We start from the raw sequence: 22,252 nt of genomic DNA on the forward strand, positions 1-22,252 counted from the left end.
ATTTATTTATATATTTTTTTACTTTTATTCATAATTTTATTTATTTTCTCACCTCCTGACGTCCTGTAGACTCATCTCCAGGGAAGAAGTACCACTGATGTCCAGATGGAACAGCTTATACTGGAAATTGTTGACGGAGGGTAGCGAGTATTCTGAAGGATAGTTCGTTGCTAGTAAATTCGTGTCGACCTGTAAAAAGTTGTTGAGCTTTAATTATTTTTTTAAAATAAATTGTGGCTATTGTTATTAGAGATATTCCGGATAATTCAAGTTGACGCTAAATCAGAGCCAGGCACAACGCAATTCGGACAATCCGGACAATCCGGACTTACCCTGTGTCGGTAATACCCTTGTGAATTTACCCTGAGTGCCGACCTTTTCCCTGTATGCTGAATTTACTCATGGATCCCATCTCCAGGTCACCACTTTTGTGAAAATGGGACCAAATTGGAGTGAAACCTAATATAACAAAACAAAAATTTTGCAAATCGGTTCACAGACGGCGGAGTAATCGTTGAACATACATAAAAAAAAAATATCCACAGCCGAACGTATAACCTCCTCATTTTTGGAAGTCGGTTAAAAATCACCCTGACCTTGTTTTCTCTAAGGTTGAGGAACCGCAACGAGTCCAGCTTGTTCAGCATGAACTTGGAGATGGTGGTGAGGTTGTTCTCTGACAGGTCGAGGCTCTGCAGGCTGTTCTCGAGGCCGGCGAACGAGGCTGGGGACAGGTCACTAATGCTGCAGTCGCGCAGGGAGAGGACACGGATTTTGGCGTTCCGGAACGCGTCCTCCTGAAAATATAACAGTTAATTATATTTTATGGCAATTGATAGTTGAAAATCTAGTAAAATAATTGACTTTTTGTTAAAATTGTTAAAGTTAAGAAAACTTATAAGTAAACCAGTATCTAGCAAAATATTTAAGTATCATCTTGACTGTTGTGTTGATCGAGATTCGAATATGATAATAATTATTATTGATTTGCTCACGCAGTATAGTTTCATAACTATACTGCGTAGCTTAATAATATTATGTTATGCCGAACAACTTTAGGCGTAAAACTATCATTTTAAATAGGTTGTGGCGAAGTCAATATTTTTGTTTTATTAAAAATATTGACTTCGCCACAACCTATTTAAAATGATAGTTTTTAATTTGACTGGGCGAGCGTTTTTGTGACAGGTTTAAAAGATCTTCCTAAAGTGCGCAATAATAGGATGTATTACAAGTAATGTTTTTACGCTAGACGGCAACACCAGCTCAAAGTTTTTCGACGTTTGACAACGTTTCTATAAATTTTCTTCGTCGTTGTCGTATGTCGGATTTTGGTCGGATAATAATTAACTGTATGTTACCACATACAGTAAATTATTATCCGACCAAAAAAATTGACTACTTGCGTAGTGCCCACATTTACTCCCTTCCTCATTTTACTCTTATACTTTAAAGCGTAATATTCCCTATTATTATCACATCAGAAACGAGGTATTTTATCAATCAACACATCAGCCTGAAACCATGAGCTCTTATAGCAGTATTACTTTAATATTACTTTTGGATTTCGTATACTTAAGCAAACATGATCTCTATTTATATAAACATAAGTATGGTTTTTGTTTATGCCAAATTTGAAAGTAATATTAAAGTAATAAGAGCTCATGGCAGGGATGTCTTCTCATAATCATGCACTCTACAATGTACATACACCAGCAATCTATCATTGTCCTATTGGACCCCAGAGATTGTCCCGGAAGCTTAAATTAATTTACAAGGAAAATTATACGCACCCTTATTGTATAAATTTGGTTTCCATCCAGCGACGTTTGGTTCAATACGTTGAAATTTTTAAATGAGCCAGGCATCAATACTTTGATGTTGTTGTTGTCCAACCTGAAAAATATATGTTTTTGTTTTTTGAAAGACTAAAATGAGAAAAACAACGGTCGTTATTTTTGAAATAAATATAGATAAGTTTTGCCTGTGGTCAAAATTGGTATGTAACGAAAATAGGGTAGCAAAAAGGCAAGGACTTTGTTTTTAGGGTTCCGTACCCAAAAAATACGGAGTTCGTATTCCGTATCCGAGTCCGACAGACATCGAAATATCAGTAATAGGGTTCTATAAGTGAGACTTCGATGTCTGTCCGTCTGTACGTCTGTCTCCAGGCTGTATCTCAAGAACCCTATGGGTAACTAGCCTTTTGAAATTTTCACAAAGGACAAAGACAAAAACTTTGTGTAACCAAAACGTGTAGGTACCTATACATTTTAACGAATACGTTATAATATAATTTTATTCTGCTAAGCCACTGAACTTAACGTTTATCGTTATTTAATGTTTTGGTACATAAAGTTTACGTCTTATGCAAAGAAATATTCTAAAATATTCATATCCTTTTCATAATTTGGAGAGGACGGGGTTCACACAAAAGAACCAATCACATATTCAGTGAAAACTGGCTGGGGATTTGTGGGGATGTGAATTTGTAATTTACCCCGACTGAGGGGTAAATATGTTTATCCTGACTTATATTTTGCAAAATTTCGCGATAGGATCAGTATAAAGCCTCAGGATGTGTTTTGTGTTTAAGCATTTGGGTTACGACGGAAAATTATATTTTAAGTTTAAAATCGTATTACGTAAATTAACATGATATTTAGCTAGGTACGGTATCTAGTATTATAAAGACGTTAGACCGTTTTCAAACTTTAGGGCTCCGTGTCCAAAGGGTAAAAACGAGACCTTATCACTAAAACTTTACTGTCTGTCCGTCTGTCTGTCCGCTACAGTTAATCAAGCTATTGCAAATCGTGGGATTTGAGCGCGGCGACCGAATCAAGAAATTCCGTAACGAAAAACACCTAACATTCGTCTAACGTGGTTTCAGTTCGGCAGACTTCGGCACTGAGTTTTTTGTGCGTGCGACTTATGCGAATTATAATTGCGTAAGTTGATAAGAATGCTATGCAATAGCTTTAACGCGGCAGTCCCCGAGTGCTACACGTATTTTTTTACACAATATCTATAGAACCTACTTGAGCCAGTCCAGGTTCAGGCGGACGCCGTTGAGGTCATGAACCGGAGGCACCTGGCGGATGAGGTTGTTGGCCAGGTCCAGGAATCGCAGCTGGCGCAGGGGTGACAGCTCCTCGTACGGGATATACTGCAGCTGGTTGTCCGCTAGGATCAGCTAGAAAGGTTTGAAAATTTTGAGAAGTTCCATTATTGAGTACTTAGTTAAAATTATGAAAAGGTTTATGAAGACGACTATGAGCTTAAGGTCCTATTTCACCGACGTCTGTTAGTGTTAACGGCTTGTTAAATCGTCATGTCTTCTCTTTCATTCATATGAAAAACGACAGAGCTAACGTGCAACTTAAAGTCCTAATGGTAACTGAGAAAGCAATAGCCATTTAGAATTCTATGATATTATTCCTCACCTTGAGGCAATTTGCTCCTATTCATAAAGTTTTGTACTCTTTAAAGCTCAATAATATAATTAGAAAGATTAATTACTATCACAGATACACAGCAAGAAGACTCAAAGCAAATAACTCTTCACTACAACCACAGACATAGATCTATGTCTGTGACTACAACAGTACCAAACTCACCTTGCTAAGTCTATTCATGCCATCCCTAAAGACACCACTGTCGATGACCGTCAGATGGTTGCCTCGGAGGTCCAGGGTCTCCAGCATGGGAAGCCCGGAGAAGGCGTCCAGAGGCAGGCTGGATATGGAGTTGTCTGCCAGCACCAGAGTCTGCAGCGTGTTCTCCAAACCCAGCCAGTTGTCGCCAGATATGTCCGTTATTTCGTTACCTTTAATTTTGAACGTTTAAAGATAAATGTTTAATCATTCTACTAGATGACGCCCGCAATAACGTTGCGCCAAAATTCGTTTATCGTAAATTTTTTCGGGCCAAAAAGTATCCTATGTCCCTTTCCGGGATTCAAAGTATCTCTTACTACTAAATTTCAGCGAAATCGGTTTAGCGGTTTTGGCGTGAAGAGGTAACAGATTGCTAGACAGACAAACAGACACACTTTCACATTTATAAATGATTGATTGACACGACCAACAATAACAGACAAAAATGACACATCAAAACTCCTTCGGGACGTGTCACGTGACTAACAAATATTCGAAATCATCGAATGGTTAACAGATAGGTACTTCTGAAAAAGGTTAATGAAATGTGTAAGGACTCTGACAAAATGGTTACGAAATATTCTCGTGATGTGAAGAGCAATTCCTTACGTAGATCAGACTGGGAACTATGCAAATTCTCTCGCTCTACATAAAACTTTATACCTCCTAAAGTGGCCCTTAACGTGAGACTAAAGTTACGGGGTTATAAATCTCACAAAATTAAACTTTCCGAAATTAAATATTTGCACGCACGCACTCAATCTTGTACTCTGGCACGCTCGCTAAAAATTTAATAATTTTCAAGTCAAGATTCTCGTAACTTAGAGCTCCTTTTCTAAAGATTTTAATTAATTTTTCTTTCAACTTTTTTTACTAGCTCTCTTCAGCTACAGACTTACAGAAGAAGAAAATTTAACGAGTGAAAATAACAAAAAATTAAAATTTGTGAATATTGATTCCCATAGCTATTACACAAGTATGGAAACGTACAATTGTTGTACTAAATATAATCAAATATTCATCTAAACAATTTCCAAGCGGATCAACACAGAAGTGATGGTTATGTAAGGTCAATTTTCCCGCTTCAAAACTACAAGTAGACAACCACCCCTACTCAATACCCTTACCTGTCAAATCCAACAGGCGTAGTTTCTGCAGGTACCTCAGTGCTCTGCTGGGCACGGCCGTTAACTTGTCCTCCTGCAGTTCCAACTCCCATAGCGTGTTGTCCAGCCCGTAGAACGCCTCTTCGTGGATGCTTTCTAGAGGATTCTTGTTGATGGCCAGTCGGTACATGCCTGGAATAAAATATTTTATATGGATTAGAAAATTATGTTTTCAGGATTTCCTACATGATGAACGACCCCCATGTTCGGGAAATAGTCCGGTCTTATTATGTTAGACTTGCTTCAATACATCGCTTGATTAGTTAAAACCATAAAGTAAATATACCTATCGGAATAGAGAAACAAAGGCCTGAGCAAGAGAGATGTCACTATCAGTAACACTGCGTGGTAAAAAGAGACGTGTCATACATGACAGCAGCACTCTTTTTTTGACGTCCAGTCGGCACGTGCCGCACGTTAACAATTTAATCTGATAGTATTCATGTTCAATCATGCTAGTGTCAGTGTATACGTACACATATTTTTACACACAGATGAAACCAATTTCGGTTACGTTTGACAGCTCGAGATTGTTGCTCTATTCCGCTAGGTATATTAACTTTATGGTTAAAACTGCTTTGAGTGAGAAAATTTCAATCACTTAGAGTAGGTTCACACGGCACAATCCAGCACGTTTTTTGCAGTATACGTCTAACATTCATACGCCGATTGTACTGCAACAAATGTGCAGTACAATCGACGTGTGAATGATTCTATAATACATTGTATGTGCCACCATTTATTCGTGTCTTAACGATATTATACTGCAAAAAAACGAGCAGGAAACGTGCAGGATTGTGCCGTGTGAAGATGGCCTTATTCAAAGTCCTTATTGATTTCCTAGGTCAAATATGCTAGAAAAAATGGACTGTCAGATTTTAAGCCACGCGGTAGCACAAGATACTTCAAAGAAAAGAACTTAATGGTGTAGGTAGACCCATATATGCGAGTTCTATCTTCGTTATAACATCTGTGGTTATAACCATACAGAAACTTATATTATAATATTTTATAGTTTAACATCTACAATAACTCAGTATACCCAATAAAGTGAGTTTCATGAATCATAAAGCGCATGACACCCTCAAACATCGTTCTAGATACCATTAGCCTACGACAGGGGTTCACAAACTGTGCGCCGAGGCGCCCTGGTGCGCCGTGGGAAGGCAAGAGGGTAGCCGCGAGTCGATCGTCCTGCATCAGTATCCGAAACCACAAAATATAATATAAAATAGTAATCATTTTGTAAAACAGGTAGATGATGAAATATTTGTTAATTATTATTTACCAATTACCTGCTTAACCTAACTATAAAAGTGTTTATTTATGTACTTATATTGTTTTTTTAATGAAATAAGGGGGCAAACGAGCAAACGGGTCACCTGATGGAAAGCAACTTCCGTCGCCCATGGACACTCGGCGGGACACAGGAAATAGGGTAATAGGGGAGGGTAGTGATGAGAAGGGAAGGGAATAGGGGAGGGTAGGGAAGGGAATAGGGTAGGGGATTAGGCCTTCGGTAAACTCACTCACTCGGCGAAACACAGCGCAAGCGCTGTTTCACGCCGGTTTTCTGTGAGAAAGTGGTATTTCTCCGGTCGAGCCGGCCCATTCGTGTCAAAGCATGGCACGTATATATTGTTGTGATAGCTAGGTAGAGTAGGGCGTCGTGACAAAATATTGTGACATGTAACTGCGCCGCAGGCTAAAAAATATTGGGAGCCCCTGGTCTACGACATTTGTTTGAAACGAGCGTAGAACATAGAGAAAACGTTCTATTTATTATAACTTGAGCACAACTTATAGTTAATAAACTCTTAGCTCATGTGTAAATGGAGCTGTCAAATCGATAACCAACTTAATTAAGTTCTCAAACGCAGCAGGTCGGAACCCAAACTTTAATAGCGCGATAACTACTTCGGAACATGTTTCAATATACGAACGATACATTCCGTAATAACTAAGAATAAATAGGTTTTGGATTTGAAGCAAACGGATTTTAGTAATCTAAAGGTATAAGTTGGAACCGAGCGACATGCGACAACTGCAGACGACGTGTCGTCGCGACACTATTGGGTTCTATGTATTTCTATGAAATACCCTCCCCAGCTAGCGACACGGAGCTCGCGACACTTATACAATACGAGCTTTTGCCCGCGGCTTCGCTCGCGTTAAGAAGTATTATTATTTACAAACTTTCATCCCCTATTTTAACCCCTTGGAGGTAGAATTGATCAAAATCCTTTCTTAGCGGATACCTACATCATAACATCTACCTGCATGCCAAATTTCAGCCCGATCGGTCCAGTGGTTTGGGCTGTGAGTTTTATATTTGACCTTTGAGTTTTATATTTAAAACATAGAAATCTGCAGTTGTCGCGTGTCGCTCGGTTCCAACTTGTACCTTTAGGCGGCGTTCACACCAAACTGTCAACCATTGAAAGTGATCGTGCGTTACACAGCTTATGGAATTTTGATACACATTCACTTTTTCATTCACTAACAGTACGTTATTGCATTATACCAGCGGTTCTCAAACTTTTTTGTGGCGAAACTGACATGTTTGAAGGACCCCAAAAATGGTGTTTTGTTTTGAATTGATTGTCTCCATTCTGGTGTCTCACGATATTTCTAAAAAAATATGTATAATATATCGCTCCGCCCCACACTTTGAGAATGGCTGTATTATATTATGTACTATTGACTAAAATGAGCTAGCGAGCTTGCTTATAACTAATGCCGCCGCGCCGCTATAGTGGCTGATAGTTAATGTAAACGCAACCTAAGAGTAAATAGTTGGATTAAAACAAATGGGTTTAACTTATATTAGTTATAACTTATAAGTTAAAATAAATAGTAATTAAGTATAATTATTCAGAAACGCGTAAATCGGGATTGATTTTCGAACCCTTTCCGATAAGCTTGCTTGTTGATTTAGGGCCGAAACACTATTGAGAAAATCAAAACTCCTTATCCCTAGAAATTAAATCGATTCTGTTATTTGTAATTATTCCAATACATATTATTTAGTGAACAATAAATAATTATTACAAAATATTCGTTGACCAAATACTTAAATACTGCTTAAGACGTTAGGAAACACTTAAGTGCAGCTTATGATTTGTGGGCGTTTCCTTTAGTAACTTTTAAAGATAATTTATAATATATAACAACTGACAAAGAGACATCTCTGAAAATATAAAAGTATATAAAGCTCAATATACATTTCAGCAAATATATTAAAATGGTTATACGAAAAAGTACGTCAGCAAAATCTCGGCTTAGTAATGGAAGTATAACCGTTCGCTTTGTAAGCGTTGTAATGGATTAAGCCTTCAGCCAAATACGCTACTCGCTCAGAATTAGTAATCCTATTTGTTTTATCTTGAGGAAACATACAATTTGTATTAAGTATTAAAATGAGACGTTGACTGAGTCAGAAAGATAAAATGGATATCTAAGTTAAAACTTAAATTGTTAATGCTTGAATGAATTAACAACACATGATGAATTATAATAATCGATAATACCTACATCAATTTCACATTAGTGAAGCCTATTAGAGCCGCAACTCACAACCGGCAAGCATAGCGATAGGAATACGACGATAGTATAGGAAAAGCATTATAGGAGTACTTAGTCTTTTTAAACATCGACCGCTTCCTTTCTTTTGTTAACAAGCTATTATTAGATTGAGCTGTATATGTATTTAACGGAATCTTTGAGAACAATTTTTACCTTTCTCCAGGAGTCTAATTAATTCGAAACTTTAAAATAAAAAAAACATGTTTTTTTTAAACTAAGTATTATTATTTTTTGTTTTCGCGAAGCAGGCGGCTAGTTTTGGGGCTTACCGGTAGTCTTGAGGAACTGCGGCTCCAGGTGCTTCATATGGTTATCTGTCAGCTGCAGTGTAAAGACTAGAGCTGTTTCAGCAGCATTTAAGGATTAGGATATTTTAGGAATAATTCCTACCACTGGCCTGGAAGCGGTTCCAGGTTAAAGACCTGGAATGTGGTTATCCGTCAGCCGCAATGTGAAATCTTTAGAGCTGTTCGAGCAGCGTTTAAGAAATAGGAGATTTAAGAATTAACCTACCAGTGGTCTGGAAGAACTGCGGCTCTAGATCCTTAATGTGGTTATGCCAGCTGCAGCGTATACACTTTAGAGCTGTTCCAGCAGCGTTTAAGAAATAGGAGATTTAAGGATTAACCTACCAGTGGTCTGGAAGAACTGCGGCTCCAGGTCCTTAATGTGGTTATGCCAGCTGCAGCGTATACACTTTACAGCTGTTCCAGCAGCGTTTAAGAAATAGGAGATTTAAGGATTAACCTACCAGTGGTCTGGAAGATCTGCGGCTCCAGGTCCTTAATATGGTTATGGCACCTGCAGCGTATACACATTAGAGCTGTTCCAGCAGCGTTTAAGGAATAAGAGATTTAAGGATTAACCTACCAGTGGTCTGGAAGAACTGCGGCTCCAGGTCCTTAATGTGGTTATATCAGCTTCAGCAATTTAAAATTCCTTATATGCTGCTGGAACACTTTAGAGATGTTCCAGCAGCATTAAAGGAATAAGAGATTTTAGGAATAACTTAGGAGTGGTCTGAAAGAACTGCGGCTCCAGGTCCTTATTATGGTTATCGATTAGCTGCAGCGTGAATACTTTAGAGATGTTCCAGCAGCATTTAAGGAGTACGAGAGTTTAGGAATAACCTACCAGTGGTCTGGAAGAACTGGGGATCCAGGTCCTTTATATGGTTATCCGTCAGTTGCAGCGTGAACACTTTAGAGCTGTTCACGGCAGCGGGTACTCGGAAGATGGGCACGTGCGCGCACGTCACGATACCCAGGTCGCCTGCTGGCTTCGAGCATGTGCAGAGCGCCTGGAAGAGGCATGGCGGGTGCCCCGTGTCTACGTGCAGCTGAGAACAAAATATATTGTTAGCTGGAAGATGAGTAAAGTGTTAATATACGTGTAAGAGTAGTTGGTTCATGGGCAGATGGCGGACCTACGTTATTTGGTTGGGTTATGACATATTATGACACGGATCTGTCGGAGGTCAGCCAGTTTATTATTTTATCGGATAGTACATTCTGGTACATTATTAGGTAGTAAAGTATCGAGTAACAAATGCTTTATCTGGACTGGATTAAAAGACATACAGTTGTGTTCAACGTAAACTACCCCGTACAAATCGTCAGATGGATTTGGTATGGAACGATAATGGTGAATCGGTATGTAACTGTGAAATAATTCATAAAAAATATTGGATAAAGCGATATCAAAGCTTTTTGATTTTTTAAATAAGACATAGACCGTACGATTTAAAACAGTAGCATAGTGATTTGTGACGCATTGCTTTAGAATTTTGATGCCGAATGCTGATCACGTGTCGGTGAAAGACATCGCACCGCACCTGTACTCATACTTGGCTTTCCTTTTGTGTGCTTCCTTTCTAGTAAATAATAACTAGCTATTTGACCGAGCTTTGCTCGGTATTCGATAAAACACGAACAAAATAACATTTTCTAAAAATGATTCCTAGCGAGCTAGATCGATTTATCGCCCCCGAAACCACCTATATACTAAATTTCATGAATATCGTTGGAGCCAATTCCGAGATTCCAATTATATATTTATATATATACAAGAATTGCTCGTTTAAATATATAAGATAATTCATACCTTATGACTCGAAAGCAGTGTGTGTAATGTGTATATATGTCTGTCTGTTAACTCTCACACTTAAGGCACTGAATCAATTTGTATGAAAATTGTAATAGATATTTTTTATTTAGTCATAATGACATTTTAATTTTCCATCTGTTTTGGTAAAAGATGGCCCCGTCACCCGTGCGAGTTTCTTACGCCGGTTCTTCTCGCCGGGTTAGTTCCCGAACCGGTGGTAGGTCCCAGTAGCATCAACGTTCAGAAAGTGTTTGAAAAAAAACTTATTCTGAATAATAAATTTTGACTTTGACTTTGATATACTTTGAACCCGGAAAAGGACATAGAGTAGTTACGTCTCCGAAAATGTGCGGTTCCAGCTACATAAACGAATTGTAGCGCATCGAAGTTGCAAACAACACCTAGCATTTAGTGTAAAAATGTCTTTATTAATCGACATATCATAGAAACATAACAACAAAGTTTACACATCTAAGAGTGCCGTGGGAACATGTGGTAACCTCTACTTAGTTGCTAGTTACAACTTTGAACAATACTAATTGTTTTATCCTTTGTAATAGTGAAATAATTATTGGGTTTGCAATGACATGGAAGCTTTTCACAGAATTCTAGGTATCCAAATCGTGACCTAGTAAAGAAGATATGCAACACTATCACACTTTAAAGGAGTATCAAAGAAAATTATCGCATTCAAGTCTGCGTAAGGCTTAGTAAGGCTGATTGAAGGAAAAGATGATCCAAGCAACAGTGTGTCGTGTGTGTTTGTGAGAAATCGTGTCAATTGCCGGCAGAGTAACGGAGGACAGATATCCTGGGAATAAGTCATTTCAACCAGTTTTATGTTGCTTAGTTTTATTAGGGTGTTTAGCGTTACATGGACACATGGTTTTGGGGTAGATTTCTCGAATATTGTGGGTCGTAAAATGTCAGATTTCACATCATTTCAGACATAATGATGTGCCCCTCTCTCATATTAACAGTTTAAAATTACCCATTTATATAAACTAGTGAAGAAGGTAGGGCGCATCATGTTATAGAGTTAAACAAGCTCTACCTCCTGTTAAAGTAAGAAGCATCGCTTCAAAGAACGCAAAGCTAATTTTTTTAAGGCGGAAATAACAAACGATGCCAAGACCTTTATGGAACAAGGGATGCAAAAGTAAGTCTAGTTACATTGAAAAACTGGACCTATTAATCGCAATATCAGACTTATGACTTATGAGACATGACTGGAAATATAATGTAACCAGGGATGCTAAACATGTTTCACTGAAACCACCCAAGATGTTTGTAAAATATACCATCCTCATCACCTTGATGAGTGGCAGTCTTTCACTGTGCGTTTCTCGCGTAACTTTCTGCCGCGCACTGTAAAACTCTGGAACGAACTGTCACCAGCAGTATTTCCGGACCTATAGGACCTGCAAACCTTCAAGAAAAGAAAGTATTCCCTTTTAAAAGGCCGGCAACGCACCTGCAGCTCTTCTGATGTTGCGAGTGTCCATGGGCGACGGTAGTTGCATCAGGTGACCCGTTTGCTCGTTTGCCCCCTTATTTTATTTAAAAAAAAATAGATTTGCATCCGTAGCATGGCCACAGTAGAAATTATTTTTTGTCGATCGCGGCTAGCCGCTGTAAAGATCGGGATGGCACCTTCGGTTTATCTCCGCTGTTTGTCTATACTTTCGTATTTCTACTGTAACCATGCTGCGGGTGCTGGTGCTTGTTCAGACACAACGGGAACCGCGTGGTTTGGACCCGTGTGTTTTAACTGCTCGTAGCTTATTTCAAAGGCGTTGTATTATAGCGTACACACTAAATTTAACCACTCGGTGTCTGAACAAGCACTTAGACATAGGTAGTACCATACGGTTTCATTAAAATCTAATGGTTGCATACAAACCTCCAACGCTCCGACGCCGGAGAGCGAGGCCCACATCATCAGGAGGAAGGCCACGATCACCAGCGCGTACCCGAACTTGATCAGCGTCATTAAACTCTGCAACAAAAGTATCAACATTAGTTCAGTGTTCATAACAAAGGAAAATAATTAAAAAGTAAGGAGATTGTGATTTGTGGGGGTTAAGAGCCCATATGACCCTAACTTGACTACATACATTAACCTAGATCTCAAAATCTGTAAGGTCTAGAAAACTGATTTTCTGACACAAGTAACTTCAGTTCATAAAGATTAAATGCTCAAGACGAAAACACGATTACTCAAAAAATGCTCGATAGTTTCTTTTTTACAAAAAACCTTGTTTTAGACACATTTTTGCTTGGATCTTCGAAGTTTGCTGTCTTTTCTTTAATATTTTTTAATATCTAAAAAGGTATTGATAAAACCTAAATTTGCTCAAAACACTTTTTTCATAATCATTATAGTTCGTCTTTTATTCAAGTAAAACTAACTCAGCAATGATTCCGCGCCGTCCTTTTTCACCTGGCATATGAAAGACGGGCGTGAGTGTGAAGAGAGAAGGACGATGTTTGATTTTTAGAGTCAGGTGAGCTCTTAAACGTTTTGAAAAGTATCGAAATTGCAGACGTACTGATATTATGTTACCTGTGTTAACACTATAAAGAAAATCAGAAAAAATATAGGAAATACTAGTCCTATCCAACAGGGTAGGGTAGGACTATATAGTATTTCCTTAGCCTATTATGTCAGGACTCAAAAATGGTCATTAAATTTATATTATAAAGTACCCGTTTCCCATATTTTAAGATAAATAAAATCGGGAGTAACGAAATGTTGATCTTACTGATTATTGAATTAATAAATTGATATCTACTGAGATACCTCTTATAAATACAAATTGTAGTCTCTATAATAATAATAATTTATCTTATATAATTATATCCTTGTTTCTAATTTGTGTGGTTCTAATTTATTTATTCTTCCCTTCCTGATTCTTCCATAATAAATTAAATGTATATTTACGAAACTTAACTGTAATAATCATAATATTAATCATAATCTTTCTTTGCAATAATATGGTGTGAACAGATGATACAATATGTTAAAAGTGATGTCGTTTTAATCGACGTGCAAATATTTAATGTAATGTAAATATATTCTCAGTGATTTTCAATACAGTGTCGGTAGAGTTTTCCAGTCTAATATGAAAAACATTTCCCTCGGTTGCGCATGTACAGGCGATTCATGTTTTCGTTTCTGTATTTGAATATAAATGAAAAACGGAATGGGAATTTTAGCATTTCGCTTAATTAAGCACTTTATGTGGAAGTCAGTGTATTTTGGTAAGCAAATTTAACGTGAACGTTATATCTAAAGTAAATATTATGAAGAGGAAATAATATTTGTTTGCGTCGAATAGGATCCTAAGCTGGACTGGTTTTGATGAGCACAGATACAATAATATACAATGAACAACGGGAAAGTCAACGTGTTTCGTCCGTCCGTCCGTCATCTTCCTATGAATCGATGTAGTATGAACAGACTCATCTCAAGGTGTACGACATTTCTGAATAAATAATTACCTAATCAAACGCCACTCTAGTAATAGATGAGTCAGTCGTAGTAGTGATTCACGTGTTGACTACGATATGTTAGTCATATGGTCAAGTATTGTCAAAAAAAAATAGTGACCGCAGTGAAAAATCTCTGATATTATAATTTTATATGTGTTATATACCTATAGGTAATATTTTCATCCTACGCATTATATCTTAAATATTGATGTGGGTTTTATTGAACTTATGATTTTTACAACATTGTCAAAATTGATGATATTTTTGATATCTATTATTGTGCTGACATACAAGCTGTAAGCTATATCAGCCCTACTAGACAAGTGGCAAGCGATTAAGCCCGTCACAGACTAAGCTATAATATATATTAATATACCGTACTATATATTATAGTAGCTACCAGAAATATATTATATTTAGCTGAGTGTGCGGTCATGCGAAAATTAGTATAGAAAATATATAGTAATATGCCTAGTAGTGATGTAACGGATATTCGCATTCGCATTCGCATTCGCGAATATCCGCGTATTTTTCAATATTCGCATTCGCATTCGCAAAAATTATGCGAATATTTAGCGAATGTTTTAATAATCAAAAAGGAAATTATTATATGCATGCATTTGAAATAATATAATAATACAATAGATAACACTTAGATATTTTTATTAAATCATACTTCTACATTGTAAATTAAAGCCTCATTAGTCATTTATGAAAAAAGAACTTCAGAGATCTTATCAAATCTAACATTAATCAGCCTTGTTACAACTATGTAAGGTTTGCATTCATTTAGTAGTATATTATTACTTTACTATCATTCTTAAATAAAGTTTACAATTTCTATTTACTAAAAAAACTAAACAATTACTTACTTGAAACATAAAACATAAAACTAACCTCAAAACAAAACAAAACTTTTAGAATGAACTTTCTGTGACTAAATTCATTCAATTATAGTCTGTCAAGAAAGTGAAGAAATTAAAAAGTGGCAACATCTTAGTGTCTTTCCCTTTCAAATCAATCTAAGAAAAATGGGATGACACTACGATGTTGCCACTTTTTAATTTTATCACTTTCTTGACAGACTATAAGCAATATCGGTTCGGTTATGTTCAATTTAAACATAGCCGACACGAAACGTCAAACCTGTCGAACTATTTACGCGCGCTTTTTTTGAAATTTTAAAATATTCGCATTCGCGAATGTTGAAGATAAATATTCGCAATCGCATTCGCATTCGCGAATCTGAAAAATCCAACATTCGTTACATCACTAATGCCTAGCTATAAAAATATCGTAAACGCCAACAAAATGTATGCGATTTGACATAAGTCATCGCTTCGCTAGCGAATACTAATGTCAAATCCCATACATTTTGTTTGCGTTTACGATAATCGCTTGCCACTTGTCTAGTTACTAGTAGGGCAGCACAATCATATCCATACTTCCATACTAATAGACGATTTAGGTGTGGTAACTGGTAAGTCCCGAGAACGGACATAGGAGCTGAACCTCTATTCCGGAAAAATCTACGGTATGCGCGAGCTACATAAAAAAATAATAACGTCAAAATTCAAATTGCTTTCCATTTGCTTTCAAATCCCTTTTGTTAATAGCTAACTTTGCCATCGAAACTATTTATTGCTATTTGTCTAAGTATCCTGTAAAGTAAACCACGTATTTATCGTTTTTGAAAGAAAATCGATACTCGTGGACCTTTGCCTTTTATAGTCCATTTCTAAAGCTTTACCAAACGTTCACAAAGCCTTCTGTTTGACAAAAAGGTAGTGCCATTATTTCAAACTCCAAATACCTTTACAAAAAGGTATTTTGTTAACATGAAACTAATTTTATTTCCGTCGATAAAGTGAGTTTTGGAGGTTTAAATCATTACTAGCTATTCGATCGAGCTTTGCTCAGTATTCGATAAAACACGAATAAAATGACATTTTCTAAAAATGATTCCTAGCTAGATCGATTTATTGCCCCCGAAACCCCCTATATACAAAATTTCATGAAAATCGTTGGAGCCGATTCCGAGATATATACAAGAATTGCTCGTTTAAAGATATCATTATTTAAACTAAATCCGATATTATATAGATCGTTTACACTTTACATAATTGGCACATATATCCTGTAGACGGGACCGCGGTAAGATGTACGGTTTCTTTAAGATTTTATTCAGCACTAGATGACGCAAGCAACTCCGTTGCATCAAAATTCGTTTATTGCGCGGGAACCGTAAATTTTTTCGGGATAAAAGTACCCTTTGCTTCTATCCCGGGATTCAAAGCACCTGATGTGAGCTATACCAAATTTCAGAAAAATCGGTTTAGCGGTTTAGGCGTAAAGAACTAACAGACGAACAGACAGACAGAGTTTCGCATTTATAATATTTAGTATGGATAGTATGGATGAAGAAGCGAGCAACTAATAACAACTATACAATATATTTGTCAGAATACTCGTTACATTACTTACGAAAATGCCGCCGACATTTTCTTACGAAAATAGTACGAACATCGAAAAGGTTTTTAGCTCTGTCAATATGTTGATGGAGCCTATTGATATAGATTTCCTGATATTTCCTTATAGTGGAAATGGGAAAATTCGGCTAGCGCCTTGCTATTGTTAACCCTTAATCAGCTATCCTCTTCAGAGTTCCACTTAACGTAACCTTCGATCGGAGACATCAGATAAATATTTGTTGGTGTACCTACCTATAATTACGACGCAGACATGAATATAATAGAGGTGCTAGCTGATCCGTCAAATGTTGTTTTCCCATGTAGGTTGTGTAAATATGTTTGAGTGTCTCAAAGGAAGGTCTTTCGACCGAGCGAGGAGTTGCAATTTTTGCAACGTAGATCATTAACATTTTCCATAAAAGCTCCACAGCAGATTTATTACAATTATTGGCATTTTAATTATCATAAATATGAGATTCAGAATCAACTCTATGTACCTAACCGGGGTTTATATCCTGTAGGTAATTAGCCATTTACAAGCGAAAATTCAACAACTAAATAGTTATCGACATACAGAAATAGTTGATTGATATAATATACATAATATATTATACAACAATAATACTTATAAAATTTATAAGTATTATTGTTGTATATCAATACAATATAAATAAAAATAAACAATAGAAATAAAAATATCATAATATTTAAGATATTTTTATTTCTATGGCATCATAAAAACTATTGCTACTAGGCTCGTAATTACTCTACTGCTTTTATATCAAAAGGAAAACATTATTCCATCAAAGTGTGCTTAGAATGTCACAATTCTAACCGCATTTCAATTTTAAACCGTAGCACAAACAAAATAAGTTTAAAAGTCGGATGCCGGTGATCGAATGCAGTCAATGCAGGGTTGTCGCTGCCAGAAAATTCAAACAACTTAGTGAAGGTGTTTCTTGATTTTCAAAGTATCTATACTATACTCAGCGAAACGAGGCGGTCGCGGTCATTGATCTTTTTTGTCTAGGCGCTAAATGAAAAATGTTCGCACTGTATTTAGAATATTTAAGAATAAAATTGATCTCTTATAAAGACACAGATTATTACAGATTCATCGGAAAACCTCTCGGTAACTCTAAGAATGATAATCTTTCTCAAAATTAATTCACATCGAGTATGCAGAATACGATATCTAGGAACTAGGAACATCTGACACTTCATTGTCAATCGCGATTTTTATAGATCATAGATAGCTTATCAGTTAATTGTATGCATAAATATTAATAGTTATTACGAGTATATTTATGTTAAAAACTAACTAAAGTGAATTTCCACTCTTCTCAATTTAAACATTACTTAAACGGGTAATAAAATTACTTGGTTTTGCAAAATTTGCTCGGAAATTTTATATTATGTTTACTTTATGTTTTAAACATCTAAAAATAATACAAAGGATTTGGAAAATCTTAACATAAAACTTTAAAATATGAAAAAAAGTATAAAATTAAGCATTTTCGGCAACCCTACTCCTGACATGGCTCCGTGGTGTGTTCCAGTCGAAAATCTAGTGGCTCTAACGTATTCCGACTTGCACTCCCCAGTGGCACTGTACTGGCACATTTCTGTGTGTCAATTACTTGACATGTGCGACAGCCTTTTAATACTTTACATATTTTTAGGTTAGTTTTTAGAATTGAAAATATTTTGTTAAAAATCTTATTTTGCATGAAATGAAAATGAAAAACGTCGTGAAAAATTATTTGTTGCAGTTTTCTCCGTTGTAATTTTGCAATTTTTAACCGGGGTAAAAATTAATAAGTGTTATATTAGGTACTAGCTGTCCCGGCAAACGTTGTTTTGCCATAAAATGATTTTCCCTGTTTTCCTGCTTTTCTCTTGAAGTTTTTTCTTAATTTTTTTTCTCACGGAGCCCGATACCTTTCCAACGAATGCAAAACCGTGGAAATCGGTTCGTGCGTTCTGGAGTTATAGCGTCAGGAAGGAAAACCCGACTCATTTTTATACTAGAAGATTTGACTGTCTGTATTCTTGTCCGCGGCATCGAAGCTTCGCGGTAATGCATAAACTGGATATGAGTATCCCTTGTCCTTTCCCAAGACTTTAAAGTATCTCCATACCAAAATTCAGCAAAATTGATTGAATAGTTTAGGCGAAAATCATAAAAGTTTATTGTGCGGGAACCGTACATTTTCCGGGACAAAAAGTATCCCTTGTTCTTTCCCGAAACTCAAAGTATCTCCATACCAAAATTCATCAAGACCGATTAAATAGTTTACGCGCAAATCATAAAAGTATATTGTGCAGTAACCGTACATTTTTCCGGGTCAAAATGTATTCAAGTTTTTTCTTCGGGACTCAAAGAATCTCTATGCCAAATTTCAGCAAAATCGGTCCAGCCGTTTACGCGTGATGTCGTGACCACGCGAAAATGGATTCATTTTTATACAGTGTGTAACAAAAATAAGTGATAATACTTTAGGGTGTGTACGTGTTCCTTGTAGAGAGTTCACTGTGAAAGTAGCAGCTCTGAAAGACGATTTTTTTCACTTTTGTATGGGCAAGCGCCTTTTTGAATTTGATAAGTAGGACGCGGCATTCTGATTCGAACGTTTGAGTCTCAAAACAGTTTCGATGTAGGCCTCCTAGGCAGTGAAGTTTTCACACATCGTAATAAATTGCTTTTTTCTGTTGTCGCAAAAAAACAATATACCTAATAAGGTTTTTAGCCCTTCATTAGCGAGTGCGATTACTACGTCATATTTGTGGTGAGAGTCCCGACGCATCATCTACCGACCTTCGAGGAGGAGTTCTGGCCGATTGGAGTCGTCTACATGAGGTTCCGAGGACGACTTCCGAACACGTCGCGCCCCACGTCGCAGACAATACGTGTTTAGTGTTTTAGTGTTAGTGTTAGTTTTTAGTATAATTGTAAGTATTTATAATATGGGCCAAGATGCCTGAATTAAATAAATAAATAAAAATAAAATATTTTCTTCTACACCCTCAAGAGCCAAGACTTTTACGAAATTTTATTACTGTCTGTTAATAAAAGCAATTTCAATACTTTTAAATAAAAAAATTGGAACACATGACTTAGCTAACCTAAAAATTAACCGTATTAAAAATTCTCAACAGTTATTCGATTTAAACATTTTAAATTTAAACACCCACAGCTCCTATTCCACGATTAAAAGCCTACACATTTTACCTTTTTTCAGCCCCTTTTATTTGCAATCAATTCGAGTTAAGAGGTCAAATGAAAAGGCCTTTGAAGGCTTTTCCCATTTCGTGTGAGACCCCTTAAGACTCAATCCAGTGTGCCACAATTGGTTCTTTATTATATTTTCGATAAAAGAACAATATCAGTGGCGCCGGGTCCATAGTTTCCTTGTTTTGTTCGGACATTTACCGTTTTATTGTTCTCTTTAATAAAGTGGCGAATATTATATGGTGTATTGTTTGATATGAAATATGAATACTTATTATTGTTTATTAATTACTAATTAGCAATGTACTTAACTAAGAATACTTAGTGAAATCTATGTCGATTTTAGAATGAGACAGTTAGATGTTAGTATCAGAATACTTAGATAAAAATGCATTCTGACTAAGCACTATGGTAATTAAAATATAACAATTAGTCTTCATTATAATTTTAAGTTTATTTAGAATTCTATGACATTAATTATATTAAACATAACACAAAGGTTAAAAATACTTATGGAAACGTACCTTTTTCCCGAAATAAAAATATTAGCTTTCAGAAATTGTATTATATAGAAGCGATAAAATTGCTTACTTATCGACATTTCTTATATCTATGGAACGGATGAAAACTTGAGTTTTAAATTTTTTCTCGGAGCGACGTCGATAATTCAGCTGCAGGCCGAGGCGAGGCATTGTAAAATAAATCCAACTTATCTCGCCTTTTACTGAATGGAATATAAAATGTTGGTTTTGTAGCTTTTAAGAGTACTTTTATGTTTCCGTGTAACTTTAATTTTTGTTGCGAAATTACTTATTTTTTTAGTAAATCGGTTTAACGCAAGCAATGAGTATAGCACATAGTAAAGTATACGTTTTTACATTCATTCATTCATAAATCATATATTATTTAATCTCTTTGCTATACTTACACTAATCATTATTACTTTATTAATAAAAAAAAACAAAATTTGCCCCTTGGGGCCTTGTCTATAGGCAGTTGCCATGACGTTTAGAATAGTCGCCATAAACTTGATGCATTCTGAAAATTAATATACTGGCTAGTGCATTAATGTATAATATTACATCTTTTTGGGATAGCTTTGTTGTAAAATATATTACGGTCTACACATATAATACGTCACACTTGTCTCATCAGTAGCACACCAATAATATGGCGTCGGATTGAAGACGTCATAACTCATAAGTAATGGCCAGTGCGTACCTACTACTAATATATATTCTGTGCCAGTGCACAGTGGTTATATTTCGAGACACACGCATTATGTAAGAATGCATATCTTTCACTCAGCAACAAAATCGTTCTATATTCGAAATGAGTCTAGGAATAGATACTATGATTTATAAAAATGGCGTCCATTACCATTATCACCCACTAAACCACTCACCATGATGGCTGGTGCTCTTCTCCATATACTTCAGATCACTCGCTCATTGCTTCACCTGAAATAGAAATCATATTTCAAACACTTGAAATAAGATGAAGTCTTGATGTACTTAATATTTCGAATTATAATGTTATGGATCGCTGATTAAATTTTGAAAGAAAATAAATGATTAATTCATGGTCCAAACCATGGAGCAGGTCAAAAAATATGATAGAAATTTTGATATGATATTGTAAATAATATTATGAAGTTGTTTGATCACGTTGTGACTTGTGGTTTAGGTCATATTAGGTAAAATAATTAACTCTTATGACGAAATAAGTGTTGCTTATAGAAAACACCTACATTCAACAAATACAAAAGTTCAGTGACTTTAAAGTGTGAAAAATGTAAAGAGGACTATAATATGATGTGAGACGAAGTTCTTAAAAAGCTGTGAGTATATTTATTTTGTTCTCATCTAAAATTCGTCAAATCAAAAGAAGGTAGGAAGGATTTTATTAATTTATTTTCTCAAGAGATTCATTCTTATTCTCATTGTCTAATATCAATAAACTGCTTTAAACTATAAAATCAAAACTTTTAGCAACCACTCTCTAGATTTTTCTGCTCTTTAAAGACCAGCTACCCTTAACTAAATAATTTATTTCTCTTTACTAGAGAAAAAGTAGAACTAAACTAGCTGGCATGCCAAAAATATACTTGAAATTCGAATGAATAAGTCTTAGATATTCAAGCTAAGCAGTGTAGAAATCTCGCATACGTAGTGCGTTATCATGCCCCCGAGGGCCCGTATTTCATATAATCCCTTCTAACCTTAATAAAATAAACACTTTGTATGTCATACAACACACTCATATATTATGCTACACTCTAGGACCGTCTGGGACCAAAATTGATTGTCCTTTGAGTCATAATTCTTTCATGAATACATTTACGAAGACAGGTATTATTTTTGGACGGACGAAATATTCGGCTTACGCATGATATGAAATCTGGGATTGTATTTGATTCTGTAGCTATCTAGGTATTAGGTATATAAGAATAGAAAACACAAAAGTAGTAAAACAATAATAATATAATATAATTTTTGAATAACATCGGTCAATAGGTCAGTACTATTGGGTTTATAT

General features: G+C 36.0%; 1 protein-coding gene across 7 annotated transcripts in view; it reads right to left on the reverse strand.

Annotated features, from left to right (window-relative positions):
- Window positions 1-22,252, reverse strand: part of LOC121740256 (chaoptin) — a 66,131-nt gene that overhangs the window by 15,655 nt on the left and 28,224 nt on the right. For all 7 annotated transcript variants that reach the window (XM_042132905.1, XM_042132906.1, XM_042132900.1 and 4 more), the window contains exons 2-10: window positions 21,120-21,174; window positions 12,420-12,515; window positions 9,545-9,749; window positions 4,787-4,957; window positions 3,621-3,829; window positions 3,042-3,196; window positions 1,794-1,896; window positions 597-797; window positions 53-189 (exon numbers count right to left, since the gene is read on the reverse strand). In XM_042132905.1, coding sequence (XP_041988839.1) covers window positions 53-189; window positions 597-797; window positions 1,794-1,896; window positions 3,042-3,196; window positions 3,621-3,829; window positions 4,787-4,957; window positions 9,545-9,749; window positions 12,420-12,515; window positions 21,120-21,122 — 1,280 coding nt within the window. In that variant the 5' untranslated portion in view covers window positions 21,123-21,174. The remainder of the gene's footprint in view (window positions 1-52; window positions 190-596; window positions 798-1,793; window positions 1,897-3,041; window positions 3,197-3,620; window positions 3,830-4,786; window positions 4,958-9,544; window positions 9,750-12,419; window positions 12,516-21,119; window positions 21,175-22,252) is intronic.

The sequence above is a fragment of the Aricia agestis genome, chromosome 3 (genome assembly GCF_905147365.1).
Source record: "Aricia agestis chromosome 3, ilAriAges1.1, whole genome shotgun sequence".
NCBI lineage: Eukaryota > Metazoa > Arthropoda > Insecta > Lepidoptera > Lycaenidae > Aricia > Aricia agestis.